This window comes from Hylobates moloch, unplaced genomic scaffold (genome assembly GCF_009828535.3).
Source record: "Hylobates moloch isolate HMO894 unplaced genomic scaffold, HMol_V3 SCAFFOLD_17, whole genome shotgun sequence".
NCBI lineage: Eukaryota > Metazoa > Chordata > Mammalia > Primates > Hylobatidae > Hylobates > Hylobates moloch.
Genome location: NW_026652292.1, coordinates 59,466,866 through 59,486,674, shown reverse-complemented (window position 1 = coordinate 59,486,674; position 19,809 = coordinate 59,466,866). Strand labels below are relative to the sequence as shown.

General features: G+C 39.4%; 1 protein-coding gene across 8 annotated transcripts in view; it reads left to right on the top strand.

The window, feature by feature from the left end:
• The window catches only part of RBPJ (recombination signal binding protein for immunoglobulin kappa J region), a 115,701-nt gene that overhangs the window by 23,291 nt on the left and 72,601 nt on the right, over window positions 1–19,809 (top strand). For 3 of the 8 annotated variants that reach the window (XM_032136112.2, XM_032136109.2, XM_032136111.2), the window contains exon 2: window positions 18,890–19,072. The exons of 4 other annotated variants lie outside the window; for them this stretch is intronic. In XM_032136112.2, the coding sequence (XP_031992003.1) occupies window positions 19,056–19,072 (17 nt within the window). In that variant the 5' untranslated portion in view covers window positions 18,890–19,055. Of the gene's footprint in view, window positions 1–18,888; window positions 19,073–19,809 lie in introns of those variants that run through there. One more of the 8 variants, XM_032136110.2, reaches the window with a different exon arrangement.

Here is a 19,809-nt window from a genome sequence, read left to right as displayed (position 1 = left end):
GGAGTGCAATTGTGCAGTCTCGGCTCACTGCAACCTCTCCTGGGCTCAAGTGATTCTCCTGCCTCAGCCTCCCAACTAGCTGGGATTACAGGTGCCCGCCACCACGCCCGGCTAATTTTTGTATTTTTAGTAGGGACAGGGTTTCACCATGTTGGCCAGGCTGGTCTTGAACTCCTGGCCTCAAGTGATCCACCTGCCTTGGCCTCCCAAATTGCTGGGATTACAGGCCTGAGCCACTGCGCCCAGCCTGTACTTCTTTTTAGTAGAGATGGCATTTTGCCATGTTGGCCAGGCTGGTCTTGAACTCCTGGCATCAAGTGATCTTGCCAACCTCAGCTTCCCAAAGTGCTGGGATTACAGGTGTGAATCACCACACCTAGCCTGGAATATAGTTTTAATATGTTATTGAGACATATAGCTAACTATATATAATTATTTATTATTTTTTATTTTTTTTCGGTCAGAGTCTGGCTCTGTCGCCCAGGCTGGAGTGCAGTGGCGTGATTTCAGCTCACTGCAAGCTCAGCCTCCCGGGTTCATGCTATTCTCCTGCGTCAGCCTCCCGAGTAGCTGGGACTACAGGCGCCCGCCATCATGCCTGGCTAATTTTTTTGTATTTTTAGTAGAGACAGGGTTTCACCGTGTTAGCCAGGATGGTCTCGATCTCCTGACCTCCTGATCTGCCCGCCTCAGCCTCCCAAAGTGCTGGGATTACAGGCGTGAGCCACGGCGCCCGGCCGCTAACTATAATTATTAAAAGTAGTTTTACTCTGAAAGACATCACCTGGAGCTGACCTACAAATAATAAGGGAGATGTGGTAATTTTTTAATCAAAATATACCTAGAAGATAAATTTCTCAAAATAATCCTAGGAAATGTGTATTTCTTTTAAAGCAGAAGAGAAAAAAGGAAGGGTGGAATAGCAACAATGGAAACAAATGAGGAATCCTGCTCCCCACCCCACCCCACCCCAAAGCCCCACTGTATATGTGGGGTTATGGTCAGTATTTCTGGTGTTAGAATGTATATTGCAAATCTCTGAACTGTTTATATGTATGAATCTCATCATAATAGATTCACATTCTTCTTAAAGGCAATGCTTAACATGTTTCCTGATCATAAGATGTTCATATTGAAGATTTTAAAAAAAATACAGGTTGAATGTGCTGCTTAAAATTAGCTGCTGCTTTATTTTTAAACATTTTAAAAATTTTGTTAAATTTAGTCTCATTCTTCCTACAAAAGAGCTTAAACTTTGACAGTAACAGCTGTTCTTTTGTGTGGGATATGTTTTCATGAGGATTTTTGTGCACATTAAAATAACCATTTTTGTGAATCGTGGTTATTATTCATAGTCACTTTATAAGAGGTATAAAAGTTTTCCAGTGAGTTATTTCTGATTCATAACCAAATTATAGCAGAGCAGATGTAGACTACCAGTGGAATAATTAGCCAAAAAATATTAGGGGGCTAGAGATCTCTTTGTGTAACATTTATCTTTAAGTTCTTGGACAGCTTATATGAGTAATTAAAGTGTTGAGGCAGTTAAAATTTCTTATCCTCTCTTGGGATTTCCCAGTTGTCATAGATAGCTGTAGTCACTAGGGAAGTAGAAATATTATTTCCAGCAAACAGATGGCTTTCCTAGTATTGGTCCCCAAAAGTGCCTACTGAGGTTCGTGTTTATGTTGGATGATTTCCTAATCACACCAACTCAGTATACTTTTGAAAGATCACACCTGGTAACAGAATATGATGTAAATATTAATATGACTTAGTGAACTTGAGAGCTTCCAAAATTGTAAGTGTATATAGTTCCTACATCCCTGGGGAGAGTAGTCTGTTCCAATGAGAGGAATCGCCTGGTAGCTAGTACTTTACTTTTCTTATCACAAGTCCCCTTTTGTTATCTTTCTGCCTCAGTTGTACTCTCAGGGATTCCCAAGCTGCTACTTCTACTTTTTAACTCTCATTGACTCTGTCATCTACGTGGTATTTTCATTTCTGCTTAGTCAGATGACTACCCCATCCCATACTTTGAGGCAATGGTAGGTTTTTGTTAGAATTAAGGATAGGATTCTATTGTGTATGGGGAAGATTTTCAGAGAATGCAGTGATGCTGGGGCTTAAAATGACAAAATCACATCTTTTCTAAGCTCTATAATGAAGCTTTTTTGGAGATTTCACTTGTTACTAATCTTTCTCTTTTTAAAATGTCTGTTTTTCTTCTCCCATTGAAAATTAAAACACACACACACACAAACACAAATTGGGAATCTACATGTATATTTATGCTAGTGAAATTTCAAAAATAGTCAAGTATTAGTGAAGCGGCCACATTGTTGGAGTAAATACTTGGGGGTTCATCGTCTCACACCCGGAAAATTTAGGACATGGACACGTGCGAGGAGTTCAGGAGTGGAGGTTTAATAGGCTAAAGAAAGAGAAAGAGAAAGGAAAACAGCTTTCTCTCTAGTGAGAGAGAGGGGACTTCCAGAGAGGAAAAGACTGGCTACTGCGGATGTACTGGATTTTATAGTCAGGTTGGAGGAGGGGATGTCTGATTTACATAGGGCTCACAGATTGGTTCGATCAGGTATGACGTTTACAGCGGAGAAGGCTGGCTGCCTAATCTTATTATGCAAGTAAACTTTCCCCTTGGCAGGTGCCATCTTATCTACTCCTTACTGTACACATGGCTGACAGAGAAGGGAAGATGTAGCCGCTATTTTGAACATGATTGGCACAACTGCCGGCATCTGTGTCTGTAGCTCGATTTTACAGTCTGCTCTTTGTGAGAAAGGAAAATGATTTGGGGCTGCTTTTCATTAACAGGAAAACCTTACTGAGGACTCCATACCCTCACTATCTGCCTAAGTAATATCTTCTTAACTCCTTTATCATTAGGATTCTAAAAACAGGCTGTATTGGCCGGGCGCTGTGGCTCACGCCTGTAATCCCAGCACTTTGGAAGGCCGAGGCGGGTGGATCACCTGAGGTCAGGAGTTTGAGACCAGCCTGGCCAATGTGGTGAAACCCCATCTCTACTAAAAATACAAAAATTAGCTGGGCATGGCGGCATGCATCTGTAGTCCAAGTTACTTGGGAGGCTGAAGCAGGAGAATCACTTGAACCCAGGAGGCGGAGGTTGCAGTGAGCCGAGATTGCACCACTGCACTCCAGTCTGGGTGACAGAGCGAGGCTCCATCTCAAAAAATAAATAAATAAATAAATAAAATTTGTCAAGAAGGAAAAAAATTCTGATGCTTTACACATGTTGCCAGGGGAACAGTGGCACCATTTGTTGAAATGAGGTGGCCCTGAGGTAAAAGGCACGGTAGAGGAGTTGAGTTAGTTTGGGGAGAAGATTTTGGTTCTGAACATGTCGACTTTGAGGTTCTTGTGAGAGAGCTAGATGAAGATACCCAGTGGCCAGTTATACGTGGTGATTCTGGAGCTCGAGAGAGAGAGGTCAGGATCAGAAATGTGTACTTGAAGACTGGTAGATGCTAATTAGAACCTTGGGAGTGGGCAATATCTCTTGGATAGAGTTAGGCAGAGACAGACTTGGCAAGCACCAAAATTTAAGGAATGGGTAGAGGTATAGAAGCAATTAAAAGAAAACTGTTAGCAAACAAGGTAGAATAAAAGCCTCAACAGTAGAGCTTTACAACAATGAAAACAGAGTTCTAGAAGGAGGTACACTGGTCATTGGTGTCAAATGCTGCAGTGAGGGTGAGGTAAGTTTAAATGTTCATTGGATTTAGGATTTCAGAGACCGTGGCAAGAACTGGTGAGATCTTACTGTGGTTGAGGAGTTGGAGGTGAGGAAGTATGCAACTCTTCTAAGAGCAGTTTTTTTAAGAACATGGAGAGTGGGAGTGGAGCCATAGGTGTTGAGGTAGAGCTTTGAAGATGGAATAGGCTTGATATGTTTAGATGCTGATTGGAAGGAACACACGAAGAGGGAAGAGATGAAACTTTTATTGTTAACTCCTATTGCTGCCTTTTCTGTAACCTTGTGCTGCTTTTCATGTTAATGAAAAGCCTGAATTAAAAGGGGGTTACTGAAAGTGGCACACATTCAGTAATTCTGTGACCAAGAGGACATTTACCAATTTGATTCTCTTTTAGAGTCTTTTCTACATCTGCTGTTTCCTTTTTTTTTCTTTTTCCTTTTTTTTTTTTTTTTTGAGATGGAGTCTAGCTCTTTCGCCCAGGCTGGAGTGCAGTGGCGTGATCTCAGCTCACTGCAGGCTCCGCCTCCCAGGTTCACGCCATTCTCCTGCCTCAGCCTCCCGAGTAGCTGGGACGACAGGCACACGCCACCACACCTGGCTAATTTTGTATTTTTAGTAGAGATGGGGTTTCACCACGTTGGCCAGGCTGGTCTCGAACTCCTGACCTCAGATGATCCACCTGCCTCGGTCTCCCAAAGTGCTGGGATTACAGGCCTGAGCCATCATTGTGCCCAGCCTGCTGTTTCATTTTAATCAGAAAAAATAGTCTGTGTTTGTCTCCTGGGGGGGTGATGTTTGTGTTTTGATTCTTTCATATTTTTGCTCAGTCCTTCTAATACTAAATGAGGTGATGGACTTGGTTTATTACTGTGAAGCCAAAGATATTACTTGTCTTTGGGATCTTTATTCATATACTGTAAGAGCTATGTGGCACATACATCAGTTTCTTTTTCTTTTCTTTTAACTAATTGCCTCTAGACTTTTGATTGCTTGCTCTTATCAGTAAGTGGAAAGTTAGCATGTGCCCCAATATATGTGATTATCATATTGTACTGTACCAATATACTGAAATATGTACATAAATTTGAAATGTTAAAAAATATTGTGATAAAGATGAGGTAAACAAAGCTTTTCACCTCAACAGCAAAAAGTTTGGTTGTTTTTTGATTTTTGATTTTTTTTTTTTTTTTTTTTGAGACAAGGTCTCACTTTATCACTCAGACTGGAGAGCAGTGGCATGATCATAGCTCACTGCAGCCTTGAACTCCTGAGTTCAAGCCATCCTTCTGCCCTAGTCTCCCAAGTAGATAGGAGTTACAGGCATGTGACATCATGGCCCACAAATTTTTAAAATTTTTTGTAGACACAGAGTCTCAGTATGTTTCTCAGGCTGGTCTTAAACTGCTGGCTTCTAGTTATCCTCCTACCTAGGCCTCCCAAAGTGTTGAGGTTATAGGCGTTAGCTACCATGCCTGGTCTGTAAACAGAGTTTTAAAGATGTTTTTAATAGTTAATGGCAGGAACTCATTTTATCATCACAAGTTTGTGTGTGTGTGTGTGTGTGTGTGTGTGCGCGCGTGTGTGCGTTCGCGCACTTGCCAGGCTCTAGAGTGCAGTGGCGTAATCACAGCTCACTGCAGCCTTGACCTCGGGGGCTCAAGCCATCCTCCCACCTCACCCTCCTGAGTAGCTGGCACTACAGGTATGAGCCACCATGCCCGGCTAACGTTTTCAAAATTTTTTTTGTAGAGATGGTGTCTTGCTATGTTGCCCAGGCTGGCCTCAAACTTCTGGACACAAGTGATCCTCCCACCTCAGCCTCCCAAAGTGCTGGGATTACAAGCATGAGCTACTGTGCCTGGCCAATCTTCACATGTAGCTTTTAGTGAGAACAATGTGTTTGAATATCACTTCTTTTTATCTTTTTTATTTGAATATCACTTTTTAATACTTTGCGATAGAGTCATTCAAAGGACTGGGTCCAAGTTCATTTTATTTTGATATAAGTAAGTGATTTTCTTAGCTGAAAAGCTATTGTTTAAATGCCATGCTTAAGTATTTTGATTTACAGACATGTCTACTAGGTAGCATACTACAGGCAGCTATTTGTCTTCACAGGAAAAGTAATTGATTTGGGGACCTTTTTGCATAGAGAAAATGAGTAACTCATCAAGTTTCACAACACTTTTACTTCTAAGTGCTTTACCAGGAGATAAACAGCAGACCTCCATGTGGTATAAGAGATTTTCATGGTTACTTTCAGTCTCATGATGATGTATTGTTTTATAAAAGTAACTATTACATCGGCAGTACTTTGTGCCATTCTGCCTTTAATTTCTTGTCTTGCTAATGTAAGATGGAATGAATGAATGTCTTGTGTGATGGAATTGCAGTACCCTTTCTACAGAAATTGTTTTATTTCAGTTAAAGCAGCTACTTGCATAGCAGATAATGCTCTCACTGTTATTTCATAAAATGCTTTTATTAAAGAAGTCAAGAAGCTCCCTCCATGAAGACAGAGACCTTGTCTTTTTGTTCAGTGCTCTAGCTCTGAACCTACAAGAGTGCCTGTTGTGTAAGACATAGTAAATTTTAACTGTGGAATGAATTTGTAGTTGAGAATGTTTTCCTGTAGATACTTTCTTACAAATTTTTATATTTCATTAAGAAGCCAGCAAAGACTATAAACTAAGGTATAGTAGAAAAATGATTTGTACTACCAACTTTATGGCAAATTTCTCACACTAGGTAATTTTTCTAATACTAGTTTCCCCATTCTGCCCTATGATCCTCAACAGCTTTTTATGTGCTTATTTATACAGTAATTTGCTCACAGAAAAATACATTTTGGTTTATGTCCATATGATTTCCCAAGTCATATTTCAGTTTTTCTGCCATGACAGGAAGGACAAGTCTTTCCTCAAGGTATTTGGCTATTTATCTTACACTATTATATAAAATAAACCTTAAAAAGAGACATCTGAACATACATAGTTAAATTTAGTGAAGTTTTCCAAAGTACTGAATTGAAAATTATGACCATAAACCTTGCTTGGGACAAAAAACCTACAACCTACAGACATACGATAGGTGAACAGTTGATTAAAGGACATTAAGAGGTGAGGATGGAGGGCATATAAGGGAGATAACATTCTAGCAAGAAGAAACAGCAAATGTAAAGACCTGTAGGCAGAGTATGCCTGGATTAGATGTGGCATGTGAAGTAAAGACAGGATTCAAAGATGATTCCCTGGTTTTTGGCCTGAGCAATGGTAATTACAGGGTTGCCATCATTTAATATGGGAAACAAGTTTTAGGTATGAGGTTGTGAGATGAGGCTACATATAAATGAATGATTTGCTTTTATGGCTTCTGGATTTTGCATGGTGACAGGTTTAAACAAATCTCAGGTTAGCCAATTCTTGGTAGGAAACATGGTTTTAACCCATTTATGCCATAGGTTGCAAAATTTTTTGTGTGCGATAGCCTTGGTGATAGCCTTGAGCAGTAGGATATAAATAACTCCCACAAGCTTAGCATTCCAATAATGGAACACTATATTATATACATTATATATTATATATTATATACATTAAGTTTGGGTTACCTGAAAAAATTACTTGAGATTATTTTGCTCTACCTTTTAATATGCCAACTCCCTGGCCCATCCTGTGGATTTCAAAAGTATATGTGGAAACATTGTGTACATTAGTGCGTGCTCTCTGACACTTGAGGAACATAGATACCTAGGATATTGAGATAGTAAAAGGGAATTAGGGAGTCCTGAAGGCAAATATTCATACTAACAGGAAGAAGACGCAGAAGTTTTTGAGGTCTCCAGGCATCACTTGGGACAATTTTTCTGAGAATGCTTTATTTTTTGGTGGGGGGGTGGGTGACTGGGTCTTGCCCTGTCGCCCAGGCTCAGCTCACGGCAACCTCTGCCTCACAGGCTCAAGCAATCCTCCCACCTCAGCCTCCTGAGTAGATGGGACTACAGGTGTGTGCCACCACACCTGGCTAATTTTTATATTTTTTGTAGAGAGAGGGTCTTACCATGTTGCCCAGGCTGGTCTTGAACTTGTGAACTCAAGTCTTCCTCCTGCCTTGGCCTCCCAGAGTGTTGTTATTACAGGCCTGAGCCACCATCCCTGGCCTTGAGAATGCTTTTTATGTTATGAACAATACAGGACAATGGTATCTATCAAAATAGCTGCTATATGTTACTTGTTTTCTCTACAACTATGTATACCTTCCTGTATGAGCTTTCTGTTTTGATAGTACGTTTATGTACTTGGAAATATGTGCATGCCAGATAGGCCCCACTGCTAGTTTTATACAGCTTATGCAGTAGGGTCACTTTCCATGGCTATTAACTTCTGGATGTTCTATTGAGAAACTGTGTGTGCTAAGAGCTGCTTTGGGTCGGAGGGAGGTGTGTGGTTATGGTGGAGTTCCCTTTCATACCTACTTTGGGATCACAGTGAACTGACATTGATCTTTGTGTATTTAAATTGTTTTCAATTCAGAGTAGCATTAATGTATACTTCTGCATCCTTGTCCTAATGGTAGCAGTTTTAGCATTATTTTCTCTATATAATGGAAATTTACCTTACTGTCTTTGTCTATTTGGGCTACTATAACAGAATACTGTAAACTAGGTAGCTTATGAGCAGTAGAATTTATTTCTCACAGTCCAAGACTAAGGTGCCAGAAGATTCAGTGTCTGGTGAAGGTCCCTGCTGTGGTTCATAGATGGTGTCTTCTAGCTGTATCTGCACATGGTGGAATAGGGGGAGAAGGATCTCTTTCAAGCCTCTTTTATAAGGACACTAATCCCATTCATGAGAGCTGTGCATTTATGACCTAATCACCTCCCAGAGGGCTTCCCTCCTGATATTGTGATGTTAGGGGTTAGGATTTCAACATACCTCTTGTAAGGGGGACACAAACATTCAGACCATGGCACTCACATCATTAAAAACTCAATCAAGGCTGGGCGTGGTGGCTCACACCTGTAATCTCAGCACTTTGGGAGGCCGAGGTGGGTGGATCACCTGAGGTCAGGAGCTTGAGACCTAGGAAGGAGAATCACTTGAACCTGGGAGGCGGAGGTTGCAGTGAGTCCAGATCGCGCCATTGCACTTTAGCTTGGGCCACAGAGTGAGACTCTGTCTCAAACAACAACAACAACAACAACAAAAACCTCAAACAAAACCAAACAAAAACTATCCATGGTGTTCTGGTAGGACCGTGGGTACTGAAGGTTCATAGGGCTTGTTTTGTCTAATGCCTGCAGAAGTCTGTTATACTGCCATGTAAATTCCGGGAGGACATTGCTTCTTAGAGACCATTTTCATTAAAATTAAAATCTAATCCAGCATGTAGCCTTCATCATGAATCCATTGTTTTAGTAAGGTTTGTTTTTGCTTTCCGGCTTCTTATGTACTGCTAGCTTTGTTAAATAGTGAAAAGTGTAGCAATTCCTAAAAAATCCAGTGGAAAGGAAAGTATAGCAAAACCCGGTGGAAAGTGTAGCAATTCCTGAAGCTACTACATCAGCTACTACTTGCAACAAAGAAAGGCACTTGTATATTTTCAGCCTTTTTTCTTAAAATATTCATCTGTTGCTAAGGTTTTTTTCTTTAATCATGAAAAGTTTATTTCCAGTTGCTTCAAAACATTAATATGCTAGGAAAAATTGTCCGTGAAGTAACATGATTTTCATTTATGTCAACCTCATTCCCCTATTACTAGCTGCCTATGCAGCAGATCACAGCAAGGAAACATACATTATATCAGAACAAACTTTTTGTTTTGATATGATTTGTTAAATGCATGCAGTGGCAGGTATTTGTTTTTGGAATCAGAGAGCAGGCTTTGAATTCTGGTTCTACCACTTAAATGGCTCTTCCTGCAAGTTACTTCAGAACTTTAATCTCAGTTTGTGTGTCTATAAAATGTAATTATGATGCCTATCTCATAGGTTTGGTAGTAAATAAGTGAGATAATACATTTAAAATATTAGACAACCTTTTTATACTTCAAATATACTAATAAATCTTATTTGCAATTGTTCTTATAATTCACAGTATTCTTTGTTTTTTTTTTTTTTTTTTTTTTTTTGAAACGGAGTCTTGCTCTGTCGCGCCCAACCTGGTGTGCAGTGGTGTGATCTTGGCTCACTGCAACCTCTGCCTCCTGGGTTCAAGCAATTCTCCTGCCTCAGCCTCCCGAGTAGCTGGGATTACAGGCACCCACCACCACGCCTGGCTAATTTTTTGTATTTTTAGTAGAGGTGGGGTTTCACCATGTTGGTCAGGCTGGTCTTGAACTCCTGGACCTCAGGTGATCCGCCTGCCTTGGCTTCCCAAAGTGCTGGGATTACAGGTGTAAGCTACTGTGCCCTGCCAGTGTTCTTTAGACCATGATATAATATATACAGCCACCAGGGACTGTTTTCAGCAAGCTTAATGTTTTCGTGTTATTTTTATATCCCTATTTTATTTAAATACAAAATATTTACTAGAAGGCAGGATTTTTGTTTTACCATCAAATATAGATCACAAGGAAAACATACAAAATGTAGTAAATTAGAAATTTGTATTTTTATTTATTGGCAAAAAGATTTCTTTTTTTTTTTTTTAGATGGAGTCTTGCTCTGTCACCCCGGCAGTGCAGTGGTGCGATCTCAGCTTATTGCCACCTCCACTTCCTGGGTTCAAGCGATTCTCCTGCTTCAGCCTCCCAAGTAGCTGGGACTACAGGCTCATGCCACCACACCCAGCTAATTTTTGTATTTTTAGTAGAGACGGGGTTTCTCCATGTTGGCCAGGCTGGTCACAAACTCCTGACCTCAAATAATCGGGTCGCCTTGGCCTCCCAAAGTGCTGCAATTACAGGCATGAGCCACTGTGCCTGGCCGGCAAAGAGATTTTACGTGGGAAACTGATCAAATAATTACAGTATACAGAAACCGTAATTGTATTTAGATCATTGTGATGTAAAGGGGATACAGGCTTTTTTCCTTTGGGTACAAATAGAGATGGACTGTTTTCTATTTAAATGCCATTAAAAATTTTTATACTTTTCTACTTTGCCTGTGACATGTAGTGGTTTTTCAGGCTTATATTCTGTCTTCCAGCTCAAAGCTCTCATTTAATGAAATAATTTGAAATAGAACTTCGTTTAAAACTTGTTTTTCTTATTTGATTTAATATTGTCTCCTGCCATCTTTTTTTGGTCTTGTTTTCTCTTGTATAGGGTAGAGTGCAGTGGTGAGATCATGGCTCACAGCAGCCTCAACCTCCTAGACTCAAGCAGTCTTCCTACCTCAGCCACTGCCCACCTCCCCCTACTCCCCCAGGAGCTGGGACTATAGGTGTGTGCCATATGGCCCGACTATATATATATTTTACTTTTTGTTGCCTAGGCTGTGTACTAACATTTTTATTCTGAAGTTAAATACATCCCATCTGTGAACTTGTCAAACATCATACACTGAACTATTTTAAATTCTACTCAGGAGACATTTCTTAAAAACCTATTACAAGGCTAAGTGTGGTAGCTCACACCTGTAATCTCACAAGGCCAAGGTAGGATTGAATGTGTCAAGGAATTTGAGACCATCCTGGGCAACATAGCAAGACTTCATCTCTATCAAAAAAAAAAAAAAAAAATGGGTGTGGGGGTGCATGTCTGTAGTCCCAGCCACACAGGAGGATCCCTTGAGCCCCAGGAGGTCAAGGCTGCAGTGGGCTATGATCTGTGCTACTGCACTCCAGCCTGGGCAACAGAGCAAGACCCCATCTCTTAAAACAAAACAAAACATCAAAACCCTAACCCCTCTCCCCCCAACAAAAAAGCCTCATTAACAGATAAGAACTTTGAACACCTTGAGTTGTATAAAAGATAAGTGAAGACAGTCTGGTCCTTGATAGTTTGTGCCTCACTGGGGACTGCAGGTACACTTACACAAACTATAAGGAAGAACACCATAGCTCATATAACAGGCATTTCCCAAGGAGCATTGAGGTACACAAGAAGAGGGAATGGTTAATTCAGACTGGGGATTCCAGTGACAGCTTCAGGAAGGGATTTCTTCTTCCACCTCTCAGTTTTAAACTTTTTAACTATGTTAGAGGAAGATGAATTCTGGAAATTTGGGGGCAAGAGATTTTGTTAAGGAATACCTGAGTACTGACTGTCCTCTGACCCTCCTGCCAATTCAGGATGTGGTTCTTGTTAGAGATGAATTTGTTCAAAAACCACGAGTGCCCAGTGTTGGTAAACATTCCTTTAACTGGAAGAAAACAGAACATCAGTAGAAAGGTAAGCCTGAGTAGAGTCCCAGTAAGAATGTGGCTATTTTCTCACCTCTGCTAGAGCTGGACCTGCAGAATGTGTCACTGGCAGCTGTGAGTACTTTTAGCTAGGGAGCTTGTGGCCTAGGTAAGTCTGCCAAGACAGGCTGCACATGCACTTGGGCTGTGTGTAGCTACTGCCATTCAGCTTAAGTTCTGTATCAGTAGCTAAGTAGAGTCGGAGCTAGATCAGGCCAAATAGACTGGGAGTGAGAAAGTAGGAGAGTGAATCTGTTTAGCTTCTTCCTGTCTGTTTGTAACGCATTTGAAATGTTGCACATATTTCATTTCCTCAGAGATAATCACTGTTACAAATTTGAATATATTCTCCCAAATTCTTTGTGTACTTAAAAATACATAAAAGTGTATAAATACGGTTTGGGTTTTCTTTATCTTTACTTTTAAAATTTATAATTCTTCTTTAGTTCTTTTCTTATCAGTGTATATTTAGGGTTGTCCGCCTCATAATTTTGTGTAGTATTCCATATCCATAATATAGTTGTAACAGTATATTTAGCCAGTTCCCATTTGGTGCCCAACTAGACGTTTTTCTCTTTTAGAAACAACACTGCAGTGAATATCTTCATGTCCTGTATGTTTGAGTATTTTTGTAGGACAGATACTTAGAAGTGAAATTGCTAGTTGCAAGGATATGTGCAGTTATACTTTTGATAGATACTGCCAAGTTGTTCTTATGTTTCTTTTATCATATAGCAGTGTCTGAGAATCGAATAGATACCATTCGAAGTTGGAAGGAAGAGGATTCCACATAGGGAAGTGTGCATACAAGCATGGAGGTAGCAGAGCCTGGTGGGGATGGTGAGGAAAAAGGGAGTAAAGAATCTGGTGTAGAGTATGGGAAGCAGAAGGGTCTTGTGAAGGTGAGCCCAAAAGGGTAGGTTAGATCAGACAAAAAAGTATTTTTTGATGTTTTGCTTAGAGCTTTAAATTCGAAGAAACAGTGGAGCCCTTTGTACAGGTTTTAAAACTAGAGCTTTATTTCAAGAAAATAGCTAGTGATAATTGTGAAGGCTAGGCTTTTGAGGATAGGTGATTATAGGACTGTTACAGTGATCCTGTGCTGTAAGGAACAACTTAATGAAGGCCGAGGCATTATAAATAAAAGAAAGGCATCAGACTCAAGTAGTGTTACAGAGTTAAAATCAGTTTGTAAGACTTGGCTTAGGATGGGAAGGAAAATGGTTGAATGTTGTGGCTGTCTAGAAGGATGAGTAGTGCCACTTAACGAAGATAGAAATAGGAGAAATAGGTTCGATTTGTAAAACAAAGGAAATATTTAGAAAATTTGTCAAAATATAAGGAAAAAAGTAAGTTACTATCCACTATTTATGTATCTCATCAGGTGTGTTCAGTTTATTTATTGTGGCAAAATATACATAAATAAAATTTACCATTTAAACAATTTTAAATTGTACAGTTTAGTGGTAGTAAGTACATTGACGGTGCTGTGCAACTATCACTACCATCCGTCTCCACAGCTGTTTTCATCTGCCCGAACTGAAACTCCAAACCCATTAAATAATAACTCCCCATTGCCGCCCAGGTCCCTGGTAACCACCATTCTTTTTGTCTCTATGAATTTGACTACTCTGGGCACTTCACGTAAGTGGAATCATGTAGTGTTTGTCTTTTTGTGACTGGCTTACTTCACTTACAATAATGTCTTCAAGGTTCATCCATGTAGTGTTGTCAGAATTTTGTTTCTTTTTAAAGCAGAATAGTATTCCATTCTATGCATATACCACATTTTAAAATCCACTCATTGGGAGGTACACTTGGGTTATTTATGCTCAGGTGTTTTTTGTATGTTTTTGAAGGGGTATTCTCTGTGTGTGTGTGTGTGTGTGTGTGTGTGTGTGTGTGTGTGTGTATATGTATATATATATATTTTAATGATTAGAGAGTAAATTGCCTAGTTATTAAAGAATGAATATAATAAAATTGAGTTTGATAAAACTCTACAAACCACTGCACTCTTATATGGACCCATTGTTACAAAATAGTGTTGGTTGTTAAAAGGATGATTACAGAAGACTGTACATTGTACTGTGCAAATATATGTGTGTGTATATATATATATATATTTTTTTTTTTTTTTTTTGAGATGGAGTCTTGCTCTGTCGCCCAGGCTGGAGTGCAGTGGCGCAATCTCGGCTCATCGCAAGCTCCGCCTCCGGGGTTCACGCCATTCTCCTGCCTCAGCCTCTCCGAGTAGTTGGGACTACAGGCGCCCGCCACCACGCCCGGCTAATTTTTTTGTATTTTTAGTAGAGACGGGGTTTCACCGTGGTCTCGATCTCCTGACCTCGTGATCCGCCCACCTCGGCCTCCCAAAGTGCTGGGATTACAAGCGTGAGCCACCATGCCCAGCCTGTACTGTGCAAATATATTATGACCATTGGAAAAATAGCATAAAATATGTATCCTACTAGTAGTAAGTACCATAATGGTCAAAGGTTTAGTATAAAGTTAATAGAAGACCTGAGATTCTTAATATATGGTGATTGGATTATGATAAGGAAGTGTAATAGGTACAAAATTACGTGCACTTTGAAGTGTCCAAAACAGTGAAGATGTAATATATGTTCTAGTCTTTGAGTTCCCGCACAGGTGACTTTACTAACATTTCTTTCTGTATTTTAAAAACAGTCCACTCAGTCCAGGTGCAGTGCCTCATGCCTATAATCCCAGCAATTTTGGAGGCCAAGGCAGGAGGATCACTTGAGGCCAGGAGTTTGAGACCAGCCTGGCAGCATAGCAAGACCCCATCAAAGAAAGTTGGTGGGGTATGTGGTGCATGCCTATAGTTCCAGCTACTCAGGAGGCTGAGTGAGGCATGAGGATTACTTGAGCCCAGGAGGTTGAGGCTGCGCAGGTTTGTTACATATGTATCCATGTGCCATGTTGATTTCCTGCACCCATTAACTCGTCATTTAGCATTAGGTGTATCTCCTAATGCTGTCCCTCCCCCCTCCCCCCACCCCACAACAGTCCCCGGAGTGTGATGTTCCCCTTCCTGTGTCCATGAGTTCTCATTGTTCAATTCCCACCTATGAGTGAGAACATGCGGTGTTTGGTTTTTTGTCCTTGCGATAGTTTACTGAGAATGATGTTTTCCAGTTTCATCCATGTCCCTACAAAGGACACGAACTCATCATTTTTTATGGCTGCATAGTATTCCATGGTGTATATGTGCCACATTTTCTTAATCCAGTCTATCGTTGTTGGACATTTGGGTTGGTTCCAAGTCTTTGCTATTGTGAATATTGCTGCAATAAACATACGTGTGCATGTGTCTTTATAGCAGCATGATTTATAGTCCTTTGGGTATATACCCAGTAATGGGATGGCTGGGTCAAATGGTATTTCTAGTTCTAGATCCCTGAGGAATTGCCACACTGACTTCCACAATGGTTGAGCCATAATTGTGCCACACTGCACTACAGCCTGGGTAACAAAGCAACATCCCGTCTCTTTAAAAAAAAAAAAAAAAAAAGTCCATTCATTTATTCAGGTTTGAGGCAATGGGTTCACTGCTGCCCACTTTCCCAGTTCACTGTGTCATCACTATGTTCCAGATATTGTTCTAAGTGCCTTACATGTATTAAGTCTTTTCCCCCTTCCATTATTTTTATCCCAATTTTTCAAAAGGAGAAAGTAAGTCACCTAGAAGTTAAGTAACTTGCCTGAAGTCTCATAGCTAGTGAGTAGAGGATCTAGGAATGAGACCCAGACAATCTTCTCTTAAGCTTTGCTGCCACTCTTAACACCTTTGTCAAGGTGCTGTCATAAGTGCTGGAGGTACAGGAATGTACACATCTGAAAATTTTTCTTGATCTCATGGAACATACGTATTTATATTTACTAAATGTATTTTAAAATTTCTGTCCTGATTAAAATGAATAAATAGACATACAGAAATATGTAGGAAAATACTATATACAGTTAGGTAATCATATGTAATTAACATATTACCATGTTATTTCAGTATTATTTAATGAACGTTTCCATTGTATGGATGTGTCATAATTTAACCATTCCCCTGTGTTGGAAAGAAATACCCAAACCTTTCCTAATAATCAGTATTGCAATGACCATTATAGCACCTTCATTATTGTCGTTTCAGATTACTATGTGAGGCTGTTTATAAAAACATTAGTTATTGGCATCTGTTTCTAACTACTTTCTTGAAGTTTATGCTTTAGCAGTAGTTTGCTAGTAGTTATTTGATCTCATAATTTCATAAACATTGTGTGTTGTAAATTCAGTAGTCAAAACCAAAACAAAATAATCAGAATTTAGTCATCAAAAAAGTAGGCCTAATTTATGTTAATTTAATTTTTCCGCTTTCAGAGCCTTTGCTCTCCTTGATACTGGCATCACAATGTATTTTTAGTGTATTAATATATACAAAGTTTTGAATTATAAATGTGAATTTTGATGTAAATATAATTCTCAAAATATTAATATAGTCCGCCAAATAAGTTAATTTTAAAATGGAAGATTGGATATACCAAAAATCATTTTAGATTCTTAATATCATTTAGCAGCGAATGTGTGTTTTTCCCTATCCTGCCTGGAAGAGCCATTCCTAAATATTTTCTTCCGTTCATTCAACAAATATTTGTGTACATACTATGTTTAATGGCATATCAGATATACCTGGCATCATGAACTTTCTATATTTAGCTTATAAATCATATATTTGAAGTACAGTGCGTAACATTTTCACATATTTAGTAGTTTCTAGTGCCTACTGTGTTGCGGGCTTTGGTGGTAAAGTGATGATAGGTTTACAGAGATGAAAGACAAAAGTTATACCCTTGGGACCTCACAGCATAGTAAAGAAAAGAGACTGTAATAACTAGCACGGAAGCAGAATGTTTTCTAGACAGTTTCGTAGGTGCTTTTTTTTTTTTTTTTTTTTTTTTTTTTTTGAGACACAGTCTCACTTTGTCACCCAGGCTGGAGTATAGTTGTGTGATCTCGGCTCACTGCAACCTCTGCTTCCCGGTACCTGCCTCAGCCTCCTGAGTAGCTGGGACTACAGGCGCGCGTCACTGTGACCAGCTAATGTCTGGGTGTTTTTTTGTTTTGTTTTGTTTTTCTTTTGGTATTTTTAGTAGAGATAGGGTTTCACCATGTTGGCCAGGCTGGTCTCAAACTCCTGACCTCAGGTGATCCACCCGCCTTGGCCTCCCAAAGTGCTGGGATTATAGGCATGAGCCACTGCTCCTGGCCTCAAAGGGTTTTTAATACACATTACTGAAGATAAAAATAGAATGCAATTAAAGATAAAGATTTGTAGTTCTGTGAAGAATACATTTGTCTGGAGGAGCAGAGTGTAGGAAACAATGTGATATCCTTTCAGGAGTGAGTGAGTGTGTGTGTGTGTGTGTGTGTGTGTGTGTGTCACATTCAGAGCCATTAGGTTGTTTTAAGGAGGAATGGGAAGGGGCCAGAGGGATGGACTAATGGGCTAAAATCATCAGTTTGAAAAGATGGTTGTGGCTACAGGCAGAGATTTCATTGGATCAGGTCCCTTGTTTCTGTTCTTCATTAGTTTCTTCCCACCTACTCTGGTAGAGTTCTTTCCTATATATAATTCTGTCACCCTTATCAGCTTTCTGAAGAGTGACCTACATTTTGTAGTCTGCATTCCCCACAATCTACAGTAAATGTGAATCTTAAAAATACGTAATTTTTTCTGACAGTGGATTGAAAGATTTTCATCAGTTACATCTACTCTTTCAACCAGGAAATAGTTTCATTTTCTCCTTAGCATATACTTTTTAGCCCTAGCTGGGAAACTTTCATCTTCATTCTTTACACAAGCTGTTCCACACGCTTAGAGTATAACAGAACCTTTCTCATCTACTTCTTTCCTAGGAAGCTCTTTTTATGGCTTGCGTGTATTAAAAATTTGCCTTATCAGTCATCCTAAAGTAATTTAAATTGCTTTATGACAGTAAATGAATATATTTATTGATCAGTTATCAGTTTTTGTGTGGCTTGAGTGTTCTTTCTTGTAGCTACATGATGCCACACTTGTCGTAAAAGCAATGTGAATTCTTAGTAGATTTAAAACGTGATACATACACTTCTTACTATACCATTTCTAAAAATGAAATATTTTTTATGTTTTTATGTAAGAAAGGTGGGGTGGGGTTAGGAGGAAAGGGACAGATACCTGCCAAGTCAATTACAGAATGGCAGTAAAACTTGATGGTTAGCCGTCTGTCTGTTCATTTTTGTGAATGCTACTATAGAAGTAATCTTTAGAAACTGGAGCTGTTTTCAGTTTAATGACGTCCATGGAATTAACCGGATTCATTAATATCAGCATCAGGAGGAGCATTGTTTGAAGGATCCCCTGCCTAGTCTATTAATCAGTTTCCTTTTAGACAGGTGTACAGGTGATTTCTGGCCCTCATTCACAGAATAGAATAGTGGTCGTTGAGAAGCAGACGTAGCACCTAGTAAGTCTTCAGACCAGTGTTTTAAGTAATTTTTATTCCTTGAGAAGAAAATTGAAGAAACAATTGGGGCAAAGAGATTTGTGGGGTTTTACTAGAAAGATCTCAATAAAGCAAGGACTGTCACTCTATTCCTCATTCATATGAGGGTTCACATTAAAAATGACAGTGTTACACAGTGGTAGCAGCAGCTTTTTTGTTTTTCTTAGTCATGGCAGCAGTTAACACAGTGCACTAGCAGTTTAACATACCAACACTTAAGGCCTTATTTTTTGTTTTTGTTTTTAAGTCATTGAAATTATGAGACTATCATTCAAATGGAAGCATTATAGTTCTTCAGAACCATTATGATCTCAAAACGAAAGGAGAATGATACAGATACACTGGCTGAGGTGTTTTGAGGTGCATCGAAGTGTTCCAAGCTGTGACTTACCTTAACATGTTCTTGAAGTACCATGGCGTGGATTAAAAGGTATGCTTTAGAAATCTCCCAGTGACCCCAAGGTCATGGATAGAATGAACACTCATGATTCTGTATTTAGTTAATGCATATTTAAGCTATTCTGTATTTAGTTATTGCATATTTAAGATATATAACTTTTGATTATAGATGTGATTATGGATTTATGGTAGTATTTTTTGTTACAAAAACCCATGGATTTTCTTTTTCCTTTATGATATATGGTTATGGAGGATACTGTAAATATTTTCCCTAAGTTTTTATAGTAATGGGCTGTAATTTCATTCACCAAATAGTTTAGGGATTATTCATGTATTACTCTGTAATTATCTTTTACATCATAGGCTAGTTCTCTACAGAACTGTCATTTTATGGTAGCCTGAACAGGAAATAGTTGGATGAAGTCTTCAGTTGGGGTACTAATTTGACCAAACAAAACAATTTTTATTTGGGCCATTTAGTACAGTTTTTTCTTTTACAAAGAATTTTCACTTAAAGGAAAATGAGTTATTTATTTATTTTTTATTTTTATTTATTTCTTTTTGAGATGGAGTCTTGCTCTGTTGTCTGAGCTGGAGTGCAGTGGCACTGTCTCGGCTCACTGCAACCTCAGCCTCCTGGGTTCAACCAATTCTTCTGCCTCAGCTTCCTGAGTAGCTGGAACTACAGGCACTCACCACTATACCTGGCTAATCTTCGTATTTTTAGTAGAGACGAGGTTTCACCATATTGGCCAGGCTGGTCTCGAA